General features: G+C 37.9%; 1 protein-coding gene across 1 annotated transcript in view; it reads left to right on the top strand.

The window, feature by feature from the left end:
• LOC134659883 (protein slit-like) overlaps window positions 1–14598 on the top strand; it is an 87297-nt gene that overhangs the window by 68896 nt on the left and 3803 nt on the right. Inside the window, exon 5 of the mRNA XM_063515591.1 lies at window positions 13446–13589. Within this exon, the coding sequence (XP_063371661.1) occupies window positions 13446–13589 (144 nt within the window). The remainder of the gene's footprint in view (window positions 1–13445; window positions 13590–14598) is intronic.

Genomic DNA, 14598 nt, shown 5'->3' with positions numbered 1-14598 from the left:
AAAGTATAGCGAATTTTGTTATGTTTAATTTATTTTGAAAAGTCTAAGGGATTCATATATTTTTTAAAGTTGTTAATCAAAAGTGTTACCTACAGGCCACACCCGGTAAATATACTTACCACTGGACCTTTTCTCACCACAAAGACTTACAAATGTATCTAGGTTTTTCTGCCTATTTGTAGCCATTAAACTACTTTACAAAAACCCTACTAAGCTGCAGTTTAAAAACAAAACCCGATCGGCTGAAAGCCGCGCCTTGGTCTGTGTCTGATTGCACAGATTACGTAGACACCGCATTATGAAGGTTCAAAGCACGATTTTACACTTTTGCAAGTTTACTTTTAAATTCTAAGCCCTGAGATTGGATACAGCATTTATTTTATACTACAACAGCCTGAAAAAAAAGAAATAAATTTGTTTTATTTCAAGCAAGCACCCATATAACACAGTACACAAAGAATTACCTATAAAATAACTGTTGAAATACGAATTATTTTAATTTTTTTAATTACAATTTGTAATGTAACCTGCTAACTAGAGGTAGGTAAATAAAAACTTAGTTCTTATAGGTGGCAAATTTAAAAAGTGTAGCGCGAAGGGTTGACCTGCCATAGAAAATTTGAATTTCGCGCCTTTTTCTACTGGAAAAGTGGGTGCCAAACTATAAATTATGTACATAATCTCGCATTTTTGAGTTTAGGGCCGTTTGTAGAAAACGGTCCGAATTTCTAAAATACCAGATGGTGGAAATGTAAATTTGATGTTTACCAAATGGAGTTAGAGTTTTTTTTTGTAGATAAATTTATTTATTTACCTACACGTAACTGAAGTTAGCGGTCGCGCTCTCAAATAAATTTATTACTAGATCGCCTGTGTAGTGACCAAATTTATGTAGATATTTTTTTTATATACACGAAACTGCAGTGAATATGCAGCCGCGCTCTCAAAATAAATTATGTACCTACCACTGGTGACCGCAAATCTTATTTGCTTCATCTAGTTGAGGTAATCTAGCATCCACCATTTTGTCCTCCAACGAAACAACATGGCGACAATGGCTAATGGCGCCGGAAAGTGTTTTTGAAAGGAAGGGTTTCGGCGAATGTTTTTGCAGGTTTTTTCTTAAAACGTCGTTTTGGCTTTTTACCTTGGACTTTAAGTCAACATTGGACATACCTAATGGTGTTTTAAAATGCAATTAGGCTTATTCATTAAAATGTTGTTTAAAGTACTTATTGTAAAAATTTATTTGCCTTTATTATACACGATATTAGGTGCATTAGCTAACGTATTTGATATGTAATTTAAGGAAACTATAGGTCTATTTACTGCTGCTTAATCTACTGATCAATGTAAAAGAATGGCTGTTTGTTTCTCAATAAATAATAAATAAAAAAACTGAAATTAAGAATCGGAATCTCTGTGCGTTATAAATTCGAAGGGATTTGAATATTGTCTTGGGGTCTGATTTTTTAAACAAAACGCAGAGGTCATACTTTTTTCAGTACTTAAAATTATAGGATTGAAATCGGCCTGTCAGTTGTTCGGAACTTGCACCTTTTGCGTTTAACTGACAGGCCGATATCGTCCGGCGGACTGGTAATCAGTGGGCCCCTTAAACTAAAATATCTGGTAGACCGAGCTTTGCTCGGAAAACGTATAAAAACTCAAAAATGAGTGTTTTCCCAGAGATAAGACATAGCTAGATCGATTATTCGGCCCCGATTATTCGAACCCCCATATAGAAAATTTCATCAAAATTGTTAGAGCCCTTTCCGAGACCCCGAGAAAAAATAAGTCTTCTCATATATCAGGATCCAGAAACTATTCCTGGACTGGCCACTTAGAAAAAATAAGTCTTCTCATATATCAGGATCCAGAAACTTTCAGTATGGCCCACGTGTACTCACGCAAAAAGCCAAAACCACTTAATTTAATAAGAAAATCCCGTCACATTCTCAAAACAGCACTCCGTCGCGTAGGTAATTAGGCGCAATAATTAATTTAACTAATTACACGCTCAAGTGCCGCCATCTTGTGGAGCCGCGAAATGGAGACCGGATATTAATGGCGCCTCTTTATTAATTGCGGCTCGTGAAGATTTTCCGTTTTGTTAGTGTGCTCCATGATTTATAGTCGGTCAAAGAACTTTGTCAATAGAAAAGGCGCGAAATTCGAATTTTATATGGGACCCTTCGCGCCTAGCTATTTTAAATTTGCTGCTTTTTCTACTGACAGAAATGGCTTGACAGACTATAAATAAGTTTTTTGTTAGAGTTGAAGTAAAATGTGTAAGTAAGTAAGTAACTAAGTAAAGTAAATACACTTTATTGCACCACAAAGAAAAATACAATAACAGATTTACAGTGTAAATAAAGGTAGCAACAGGCGGTCTTATCGCTGTAAGCGATCTCTTCCAGACAACCTAGTAGTAGTAGTAGTAGTAGTGTAGTTTATATTTAGGATTATTTCTGAGGCCAAAGCGTTTACACAGTATAGAACCGATTGACTTTAGGTATATAGGTGGTCAAGCAAATCTTGTCAGTAAAAAAAGGCCCGAAATTCAAATTTTCTATGGGACGATATCCCTGCGTGCCTACATTTTTCACATTTGCCGCCTTTTTCTACTGACAAGATCTGCTTGACCAAGTATAATAATTGGTAGGTAAGTAAAACTATTTTTAGAAAAATCGATTTTAACCTTTTTAGGTCGGTCAACAACGACGGTTGAAATTACAATATCGAACAGCATGGAATGGTACCTATTGTCACTACTGTAAGTGATTGAGTTATTGAGTGGTCTAATCTGGCCAGTCTATTACCCTGAAATTCAAGAAAGTATCCCATTAAAACCCTGGTTTTTTCGATACCGTGATGTAAAAAAGTTACTTCTACAATTTGCAAATGCGTTTGGGACTATTAGTGCTATCTTGTACTATTGTAAGAGACATTAATGCCAAAAATCAGACGGACAAAGTGAAGTGGTCAATTACTATAGCAGTCAACCCTTAGTCTAATTTCCGTGTAAATTTTTCATGGCACTTGCCGTTGACTAAAGGATGACTCACGCTAGAACGGGCTGTGTCCGGGCTAAGGCGTCTGACTTGTTATTTTCTATGACGTCTGATCGGTTATCATGTGGTGCTTTCCATAGAAATGAAGCGCCGGAAGCTTCGGCCCAGCCCGGACCCGGTCTAGCGTGAGTCACATCCTTAAAACCTATAAAAACACTACATAGTATAAAACAAAGTTAACAAAGTCGCTTCCCGCTGTCTATATGCTTAGATCTTTAAAACTACGCAACGGATTTTGATGCGATTTGTGATACAAGAGGAAGATTTATGTATAATTTGTTAACCGGTGCGAAGCCAAGGCGGGTCGCTAGTTAGCAATATAAAATACTACAGTTTTCCGGTAGCCCGTCTTAAAACAAGCACTCAGCATATTTGAATTCAATTAACTTTCCATGGAATTACAAAATGGATCGTGAATAAACATCCCAATTGGTTATCAATTTCCGCGGCTGAAACAATTGCCCGCATCAAGTATTAATTGCCTTTGGATATTGTAATGGGGCTGGCAAAGGGTCGCGGAGGTACGAAAGGCATCGTGTTAGTGTAAGGCCTGAGTGGACGCTCGAGTTGGGCGTGCAGCGGGGCGGGGCGTGCGGCGTGCATGTTAAACAAATGCAAGCGTATAGGAGCGGCCTTAGTGCACGCTGCTCAAATCACTTGGGAGCTCGACGCCACGCTGCACACCCCGCCGAACGCTCCGCTTCGAGCGTCCACTCAGGCCTTACACTTATTACTATAGACAAAGACATATGTAACTCCGTATAAGATGAATAAAGTTTAAGAAAAAAACGTGCCTTGGAAATCAAGAAAAAGTCATTCTGCTCCTTTGATAGTGCACGACACCTTGCACTTTGTGACTATGCGCTGAAACTTGGCACAGTTGATCCTTAGGTGGTCTTGAGTTGATAGAGACCGGGAGCCAATGAGAGCCACCTCACATTTAGTGGGCGAGGGGGGGAATTTCGACGCTGCCGCGCTTCAATTGAAGCCACATTTCTCTAAAGCTATAGGTATTAGGGCATGTGATATATCATCTTCAGATAAATTGAGGATGAGGAATCTATTTTTAGAACAAAAACAATGCACTTTCTAACAAAAAATAATGAATAAAGTAGAAAACGCAAAAAAAAGTATATTTTTTTTATAATTACATTTTTTTTTAAGTCTCAGACAGACAGAAATCTCAAAACAAAAAATATAGTCGTAATGCTAGACTTATCTAGTTTACAAAAATATATAGTGTTACGTACGTGTGCTGGCTTGCTGGCTAGAACCGAACTGGGGGTACCCGCAGATCTTCTTATCTACCCACACATGTCAATATATAACATGCCTTTCCCTCTGGATAGATGACACTTCACTATATTTCGAATTCAATATTTAAAGTCAGTTTTGCACTACACTGTTTATACACTTAAACTATATTGTTCACTAATACCCTAACATGCTTTCATAGTCTTTGTTATTATTTAGTAACTACCTAACTATTGGCTATCTGCACTCTAATGTTCATCATCTCCACTATCAGACTCAATGTCTGTACTACCATATCCTTGAAGAGCTATCCTTTTCAAGGATGGTCTGCTGGACGGTGGGCTTTCACTTGACCGGGGTCGTTTATTACTGTTCAGTTCATTTCTAGGCACTGTATCATCCGAATCCAGTACTACACACTCTTCTGGACCTTTAACACCAATCATCTCTGCCCACTGACTTGGTGGAGGGATTCTTAATGTGCCAAAACCCTCATCTTCTCTTTCTTCTTCCCCTTGTTGAACTTCTTTACTATTACTTGCCTTGATTTCCGCTTGTGGTTCTTCTTCTGTGCCACTTCTAGTAAAACCAAGCATTTGGTTGACATGTCTAATAAATAATTTATTTCCTTGTTTAATTTTATATCTTAACACTCCAATCCTTTTGACTATTGTCCCTTCTAACCATCTCGGCCCAGCTCTATAGTTCCTGAAACAGACTGTCTCTCCCACTCTAAATTCTCTCACACGTTTTGTTTCATTTTCCTGGATATCTTCTGTCTCCTTTTCTTGAATCGAAAGAGGGTGTAGCCTATCAAATTTAGTTCGGAAACGTCTATTGTTAAGGAGTTCCGCGGGTGTTTTACCGGTGACAGAACTGGGTGTTGTCCGCAACCCATACAATATCTTTTGCAGTCTGGTTGACCATGGGAGATGTGACATCTTTTTTAACTTCAATTTTATTGTCTGGACCGTTCTTTCTGCCTGTCCATTAGACGCAGGATGATATGGAGGTACCAGTATATGTCTAATACCATTCTGTTTAAAATATTGACATATCTCTTCTGACGTAAACGCTTTCCCGTTATCGCTCACTATGGTGTCTGGCAGCCCTTGTTCAGCAAATATCTCCTCTAGCTTATTAATTACCATACTTGAACTTTGGTCACTAACTATTTTGACCTCCGGCCATTTTGAGTATGCGTCAATTAATATTAAGAAAACTTTGCCCATGAAAGGCCCTGCAAAATCAATATGCAGCCTAGACCAAGCCTTTGGTGGGGTAATCCATCTGTGCGTCACTTTGGCTGGCATATTCCTTACTTCCTTACAAGTTTGGCAATTATTTATCAAGCTCTCTATATCTCTGTCGAGACCAGGCCACCAGAAATAACTCCTTGCCATTGCTTTGGTGATAACTATACCATCATGATTGTTATGGAGCTCTTGAAGAACGCCTTCACGTAGCTTCTGAGGCACAATTACTCTACCTCCCCACAATATACAGTCATTGTATTCTGTTAATTCATCCCTTCTTACATAATAATCTCTATATTTCTCTTCTACTGTACTTGGCCAACCATTCCTAATCCAGAACATCACCTTTGCTAATATACCATCGGTTTTACTCAATTTAGCCACCTCCTTAGCCGTCATCTGTAACTCCACTGGTGTCTCATTGAGCAACAAAACATTCACCTCTTGCAGCTCTTCTTCTTTTCCACTGCTTTCAGGACCGGGCCATCTACTTAGGGCATCAGCATTCCCAATTTTTTTCCCTTCAACATATTGTAACTCGTAATCGTACGAGTTTAACAATAAAGCCCATCTTAACATCCTGGGTGATATCACATTAGGTATTGGCTTTTTTGGGTCAAATATACCCAAAAGTGGTTTATGGTCTGTCTGAATGACTATCTTACGGCCAAAAATATATGAGTAAAATTTCTGTACTGCAAAAATAATTGCAGCAGCCTCTTTATCAATCTGCGAATAATTTCGTTCATGAGAGCTCATAGTCCTGGAAGCAAACATGATTGGTCTCAAAGAACCATCCTCCATCCTGTGTTCCAGAACTGCACCCAGACCGTACTGCGAAGCATCACATGTGATAACCACCGGTTTCTTTAAATCATAATGTACTAATGTATTCCCTGTAGTCAACATTCTTTTCAAGAGACTAAAAGCTTGTTGGCAATTTGGTGACCATACCCATTTGGCTCCTTTCAATAACAACTTGTACAGTGGTTCAGCTACCGTTGCTTTCTGTGCTATAAATCTGTCATAAAAATTCAGCAATCCAAGAAAAGCCTGCAACTCCTTTACATTTTTTGGTGCTGACGTCTCCATTATAGCCTTGATCTTGTCTCCACAAGGATGTAGGCCATTGGCATCAATCACATGTCCCAGAAACTCCACACTTGCCTTCCCAAACTTGCACTTCTCCTTGTTGACTCTTAACCCAGCTTCCTTTAGGACCTGCAAGATGCGTTGAAGTCTGTCACTGTGTTCTTGTATTGTGCGTCCAGTGACCACAATATCATCCAACAGTACTGCTGCTCCTGACACGCCTGCCAATAAGTTGCTCATCATGCGCTGAAAAATTCCAGGACAGGCTTTAACCCCAAAAGCTAATCTTTTGCACCGAAACAATCCTTTAGGAGTATTTAAAGTAAGTAGTTTTGAAGTCGGTTCATCGACTACCACCTGGGTGTAAGCCTGCTCTAAATCTATCTTACTGAAAATAATTCCTCCTTGCAAAACCGCAAAAGCTTCATTTAACGTAGGCAGAGGGTAAGTATCAGTCTCAGTAGCCGTATTCACAGTGGCCCTGTAATCCCCACAAAGTCTGACTTTCCCATTCTTCTTAATGATAGGTACTATAGGACTGGCAAACTCAGAATGACTCACCGGTTCCAAAACATCTTCTGCAACTAATCTATCAATCTCTTGTAAAACTCTCTCTTTAATTGCAAACGCCACAGGCCTACACTTCAAAAATTTTGGTTTCGCATCAGGTTTCAAAGGTATGGTTACTACCGGGCCGGTGTACTTTCCTAAACCAGACTGAAAAACTTCTTTATATTTTTCCAGTAAAGTATCTATACCTCCGTCCTCCAATTTCACGTTATAAATTCCATGAATATCAATCTTTAACTCTGGAAACCAATCACGGCCCATCAAATCAGGCCCATTGCCTTTCGCTATCAGCAAGTTTAATTTTGTATGTATGTTCTTAAACCTTACATCAACTGTGGCTTCTCCTAACAACTCCACCTGATTTTCCGTCCAGGTTGTTAACCTAACTCTTGAGTCATCTAACCTTGGTAAGTTTCCATTCCAAATTTTCCTCGCTGTACTTTCTCTCAACATGGTAAATGCCGCTCCAGAATCGACTTCCAAATTGACTAGTCGACCATTTAATTCTACATTTGCATAGAATGGAGCCACTTTGTTCGACACCCAATTACACGAGACATCCTCATACAATCCATTAACCCGACTCGATTCCTTTGACTTACTTTTGTCTCGTGTCTCCGAACATACCTCTGCAATATGGCCCATTCTTTTACACACATAGCACCTACTATATCTGAACCTACAGAAATTTCCGTGCTTTTTGCCACACCGCCAACAATCCTTGCTCGGTTCCAACGGTTTAGCTTTAATTTTATTAACCTCCATTGGCTCGTCACCGCCTGTACTAGTAGGCGCCACGCTAGAGGTCGCTGCCGTCGCTGGCGTCGCCATGACTATCACTCCGGCGTCCGCCGTTTCAGCCGTTAACGCTAATTTTACCGCTTGATCAAAAGTTAACGTTGTCTGTTGCAACAGTTGCTTTTGTATATCTTTATCACGAATGCCACATACTAACCGGTCGCGCAACGTACGATCCAAATCGGTAAAATTGCACTCTATAGCCAATTTACGCAAACTAGCCACGTACTCTTTTATATTTTCACTGCTCGATTGACACCTCATATGAAACTTATACGATTGCACTATCTCATTTTGTTTTGGATTAAAATGATCGTCTAACGTGGTTTTTACCGTTGTATAGGTTATGTCTGTGATCTTTTTCGGTGAAATTAACGACTCAACGAGATCATATAAATCACGACCACAAACTGCAAAGAAATTCGCCTTTTTTAACTCATCCGTCTGAATACTATTCGCGAGCAAACAATAGTCGAACCTATTCACGTAATTTTTCCAATTGTCTTTGTCCATATGAAATTCACAAAATTTTACCGCCATTTTATTCACCACACTAAATAACACTTTTAAACATTCAAACACTATGTTTAATGCACTTTTAGCCTATTTCCGAATTAAATCCCGTCGCCAGAATGTTACGTACGTGTGCTGGCTTGCTGGCTAGAACCGAACTGGGGGTACCCGCAGATCTTCTTATCTACCCACACATGTCAATATATAACATATAGTTTATTATATAAATCTGTTGAAACATGGGAGATAAAAAATAATATTCAGCGTGGGTCAGGGTGATCTCAATGCATGATCGTCAACTCAAGACCACCTAAGGATCAACTGTGCCAAGTTTCAGCGCATAGTCACAAAGTGCAAGGTTCCCATACAACGGCGTGCAGTATCAAAGGTGCTAATAGATGGCGCACACACGTTTCATATTTAACAATTTTAACACATTGGTACATATCAGTGAAAGAACATGGGTCAAAATGGTATAAAAATAATAAAATATATCCATATATATACATTTTTTTGATAGTTTTACACATTTGAGTTTTAATCGTGTGTCGATAGATGGCAGTAAATTTACTGTGAGTACAAAATTTACTATGACAAGACCCCTTTATACTATCTATTCTCTTTGCCACCAAACAAAAAAATTGTCGCAATCGCATTCGCAACCTGTACCTACGCGACCAAAACGTCGTAAGTAATAGCGCTTAGCGTTTAGGAGTATGTGCTGCTGTAGATGTACCTATATGGTTTTTGCAATAAATGTTTTTCTATTCCATTCTATTCTTCTATTCATATACGAAATGAAGTGAAGTAATGCGTAATGTGCCAAGGCGATCGTCCCGTTCGCGTCAAAACCGTAACGAATTATTCCATCTGAATCGGCTGATATTGGGCTGTAACCGCGCGCACGCCCTCTTTGGCGGTCAAAGGGTTAAAAAAGTTAAATCTAACTAAACGAAGTCAGTTAGGGTTTATATTCAGTAAAATAAGAGCGTTAATTACATAGCGTAATGTGTTACATAGGTTTGATAGATGTCTACCAAAAAAAAGTTAGGTAATTTTTTACAAATATATGATTTAAGTTTAGACTTATAAAAGCGTAATGGCGTTTTCTCATTCTTTCGCACCATTATATTCCCATTTCACAACCGTAAGACGTTCATGAAACATTCAATGAGATATATTAACGCCTCATCCACACGATCCGACTCCGCGCCAATTCGGCGCGATCAATTATTCACGGTTACGGATACCGTACCGGCAAACGGGGATAGTGTGGATGCGGCTTTAGGTGTTTTATTCTATTGATTTTGTAGTCTAAGCTAAGGGCGCATTTAGACGGCGCACGAACTCGTATACGATTTTAGTTACATTACGGACCATTAAGGTTACAACAATTAAGCCGACCGATCAAATGACGCAATGAAACGCCTTTAGGGCTCATTTAGACGGTGCGAGAACTCGCATGCGAGTTTCATTACATTGCGTCATTTGATCGGTCGGCTGAATTGATGTACCCTCAATGGTCCGCAATGTAACTAAAATCGCATGCGAGTTCGCGCGCCGTCTAAATGAGCCCTAACTCTACACCGACATTGCAGTGACTGAGTGTGGAGATGTCTTATTTTTGTTAGCAATTAGATGTTTGACTCCCACACTGTTTAATATAAAATGACCCTTTTGACATTTCCTGCAGTACTGACTGCATGACTGTATTGCAGTGTGACATTCCTAATAGTTAATCAAAATGGGCAGATGTCAAACTCTCAAAATATTTCCTTCCGCTATTTTAAATTTTTTGCGACTATTTTACTAAAATGTAATAGTATTTTATGCAACCGTTATATAAAAAGGGTTAAAAAAGGCGAGTGGCGTGGGTTACAGGAATACGTCACGAGCATTTTTTGACCTACCTCAACTACCTAGTCATAGTCAACAAGATTTTCATGCTTTTAAAAACATAATTTGCAGCGTTTTTTGGCGAACCGCAAGCACTATACGTATACTTACTGGGCGCCAAGTAGACGCCATCGTCAATCACACAAGTATTGTCTTTCGTCAACATTTTGCCGCCATAACTTTCAAATGTCAATGTCAAATCGTAATCGTACGGATACGCAGGAAAGTAGGACAGGCTAACTATTAGTTTATGGTTATATGACTAGATTGCCAGTAGGAATTCCTATTCGTGAGTCATACCATAGAGTATAGACAATGGAATATAAGTTAGGGCAGTTACATAAATCCTCATCAACGCTGGTTCGGTTATAAGTGTTATAACTCGTTGACGTTTTGTTTAAATTGTCAATAGCGTTTGTATATAAAAATATAAAACCACAGAGCTACAATGTACAAATTGTACAACTTACAGCTTGACCAGTAATATATGATCATTGTATTTTTTTAGCTTTAGTTATTAGTTGTAGTTAATTTTAGTTTTATATTCATTTTATAACACTTATTATGCTTGACCAGTAATATATGATCATTGTCAAGAGGGCGCTGTTATCCTCATGTATAGGGTGACAGTTCAGTATAGTATGAAAAAATTAGTTCCAGTGAAATTCCGCAACATGGCGCGTGATCATATATTCCTGGTCAGGCTTTACAACATTTCCGACAGGAAGGAAAAAAAGTGCGACCAAAATCGGAATGTCAAGTGTAAGAAATTTTAAGCGTACATTATTTACTTTATTGTAACAGTATATTCCACGATATAATCCTTTGTCATTAGTACATTTTTCTTTATTTGTGCTTAAGATTGACTGGTAGAGAATGCTTTTGGCATTAAGCCCGCCTTTTGTACGATAAGTTTTTCTTTTGTGCAATAAATATTAAATATTAAAATATTATTTAAATAAATAAATCTCAAAAATAGTCACGTCATTTGTAGTCCGCATCTCTCGTACCTAAGTTATTTCGTAAGTTCTAGATTTTTGGTATATTTCTTGGTCTATGGTCATAGTTTATGTTATGAACTATGTGTTAAACACAGACACGCCATTGTTAATTTACATATTAGACAACTACTTAGGGTTAATTCTTGAGTTTTTCGCTTACGGTTTTCTTTAAATCACAATAGTTTTTGTATCTTTGTGTTTTTTTTTTCAATACTATTGTTATTGCGTTTTTTGTAATTCGACATTTAGAGGATTTATACATCTCTATGTTAGTTTGATTTGATATTTACGGCTTAGTTGTATTTTATAATTATTGATGTGTTTTTTTTTTGCTGTGTAAAAGTGCCCTTGTGGCCTATTTGCTGAATAAATGTTGATATTTGATATTTGATATTTGACAATGTTTAAAAAACACAGTCTGCAAAGAAACATGTTTAAGTCATGAAAGTTTTCCATGGAACAGCCATTTTATTTCGGTATCCAAAAAACCTCTTACAGCGTTAAATACATAGGATACTGACGGCCAACGTGGCCAAATACATAGCCGTTACATTACACATTTGTTACCATAGAAATAAAGATACTTTTGCCGTTACTATCTATTTGACTTTGCACCTCCGCCTAAGGGTTTAAGACACTGTATTATCATACGTAAAACAAAAATGCATTTAACAAAAAAAAAAAAAGCTTAAATTACCTACTTAAAAAATTACCTGCAACACAGTCCTCGAATTGCTAAAACGGTCTTAAACACATGGAGAGAACTGTTAAAAACGGTATTAAAAGGGCCTTTGAAACTCGCAAATTTTACACTCGTTTCACGCACGTGTGAACCCGGCTTATAAAGAAGTCCACAATATTCCCGCGGCGCCGGGGGGCTGCGTTAAAAATTAATATTTAATTACTCGTTCGCGTGCTGAATGTGATACGCGTACTGTACGAATACTTGTGGAGGGACAAGTATTTTGTACTAGTATAAATACTTGATAAATACTAGGTGCTAGTAGAGGTATTTTTTTGTTTTTCTCATTGGTTGTTGTAATTTTAAATAATCATAACGTAGAGTCTGTGCGGAAAGAGAAGAGTCGTGAATTATACGGGAACCAATACATTCTACGACTCTTCTCTTTCCACACAGACTCTAGTACGTGTGAAATAAATTGTAAGTTTGAATCAGTATACATGGCCCGCTTTTTGGCAATTTTAGGATACCTATAATAACCGTCGTAACTATCGCATTAAAATATAAAAAATCATAAATTTAAAAAAAAAATGCGTTTTACATGCAAAAATTCTACTCGCTTGATTTTCTTTGTAATTATAACATATATTTACGTTAGTTACGTTATTAGCTTAGATATAGTATGTTACGTAAATATTCATTCCAAGTTTCATGTAATTTAGGCTTGTCGTTTTAAAATGAGACCGTAATTTTGATTGTATGGAAGCGGCTTCCGTGTGAATACTCGTCTCTCATATAACCTCTAGTCGCCCATACGTCAAACCTTGCCAAGCAAAATGAGATTTTATTTTGTCAACACAAAATTCAAATTAGAATGGAACAGGAGACTAGAGAATAATATCCTACTTTGTACCTCAAGTATGTACCTATACACCTCTCCGCTCTACCTTTCCTAGTAGTATCAATCACTCACCAACTGAAATAAAGCCTTACTCATTTATAAATAAGTCTGAAATTCTTTTGTCCCGGCAAATATCAATTTGGACAACATTCCGAAGAAACTATTACCTACAAAGAAATTAGCGATTCAATACGTGAGTGACCCGTTTTTAATATATTTACTAAATTAGCGATTCATTAATCGATCGGTATGTATACTTTCGTGTTTCGTTATTTGAGAACTTTGAGTCGGCGACCTTAAAATTCAAATTAAATGGTCAAGCAGACATCCAAAACTCTTCTTCTCCTCCCCAAGACCTCTAAAGAAGCACGATCCATTACTTTTTCTAAACTTCTTCTACCATTCCAGAGACCTAAGCCGCAATGAGCTGACGGCAATCAGTCGACGAACCTTCCGCGGTCTCTCGGCCCTCAAAAGTCTACATCTGGATGGAAACCAGCTCAAATGCATCGATGAAAAGGCCCTTGAGAACCTGAAGAGTCTGGAAGTACTGTGAGTGGACTTTTCTTACTTTTTCATAGTAGAACAACTGAAAGCCATCAGTGCCTTCCGCGGTCTCTCGGCCCTCAAGAGTCTACATCTGGATGGAAACCAGCTCAAATGCATTGATGAAAAGGCCCTTGAGAACCTGAAGAGTCTGGAAGTACTGTAAGTTGGTATTTTTTTACTTTTTCATAGTAATTAGACCAAATGAAAGCCATCAGTGCCTTCCGCGGTCTCTCGGCCCTCAAGAGTCTACATCTGTATGGAACCAGCTCAAATGCATCGATGAAAAGGCGCTGGAAAACTTGAAAAGCGAAGTACTGTAAGTTGATGACATCATAACTCCTTTCCTTTTTTTTTTTGGTGCTTCGGTTCAAATGGGGTTGGCCGGTCGAAGTATTTAGCAGATGGCGCCATCATAGCTTGCCCTGTCAATCCCTTAGAATTGTGTCAAATTTTTGTTTTTTTAATGCCCTGGATGCCAGCCTTTTAAGCCAAATGTCATAGAAAAAGGGGCTGGCTATGATGGCGCCATTTATGCAAACCTTTGACAGTTACCAACCCCATTGATTCAAATAGCCTAAAGATCAATCGTACCGATGTTCATAACTTTTAACAGCATTTGCAGCATAAATATTTCATTATGTATTTCAATTAATTAATTTACCGGTATCACTAAATGTTGAAAATACCTCTTTTTGTTAACGTGTGTATAATATGAACTGTAAATGAAAATGTTGCGTGTTGTTTTGCTATCGCATTCGCATATAATAGCCGAAATACCCATTAAAAAAGCATTAATTTTTTTTTATACTATTAAATAAGCATTGAGTTTAATACAAAGTTAATTGTCTATTTCTTGATTATTAAACAAATTAGAGAGCTTTTATATTTTTTGTTTTGTATCTGATGCGAAATAGTTGCCTAGATGACTAGGCCGATAGAAAATTGAAATAGAATCACACAATTGGCTAGACAAGTAGTCACACAAATAACTAGTTTTAATTTAATTGATTCC

The sequence above is a fragment of the Cydia amplana genome, chromosome 25, assembly GCF_948474715.1.
Source record: "Cydia amplana chromosome 25, ilCydAmpl1.1, whole genome shotgun sequence".
In the NCBI taxonomy this organism is placed as follows: Eukaryota; Metazoa; Arthropoda; class Insecta; order Lepidoptera; family Tortricidae; genus Cydia; species Cydia amplana.
Note: the sequence above shows the minus strand (reverse complement) of the source record. Positions and strands in the feature narration are given on the sequence as shown.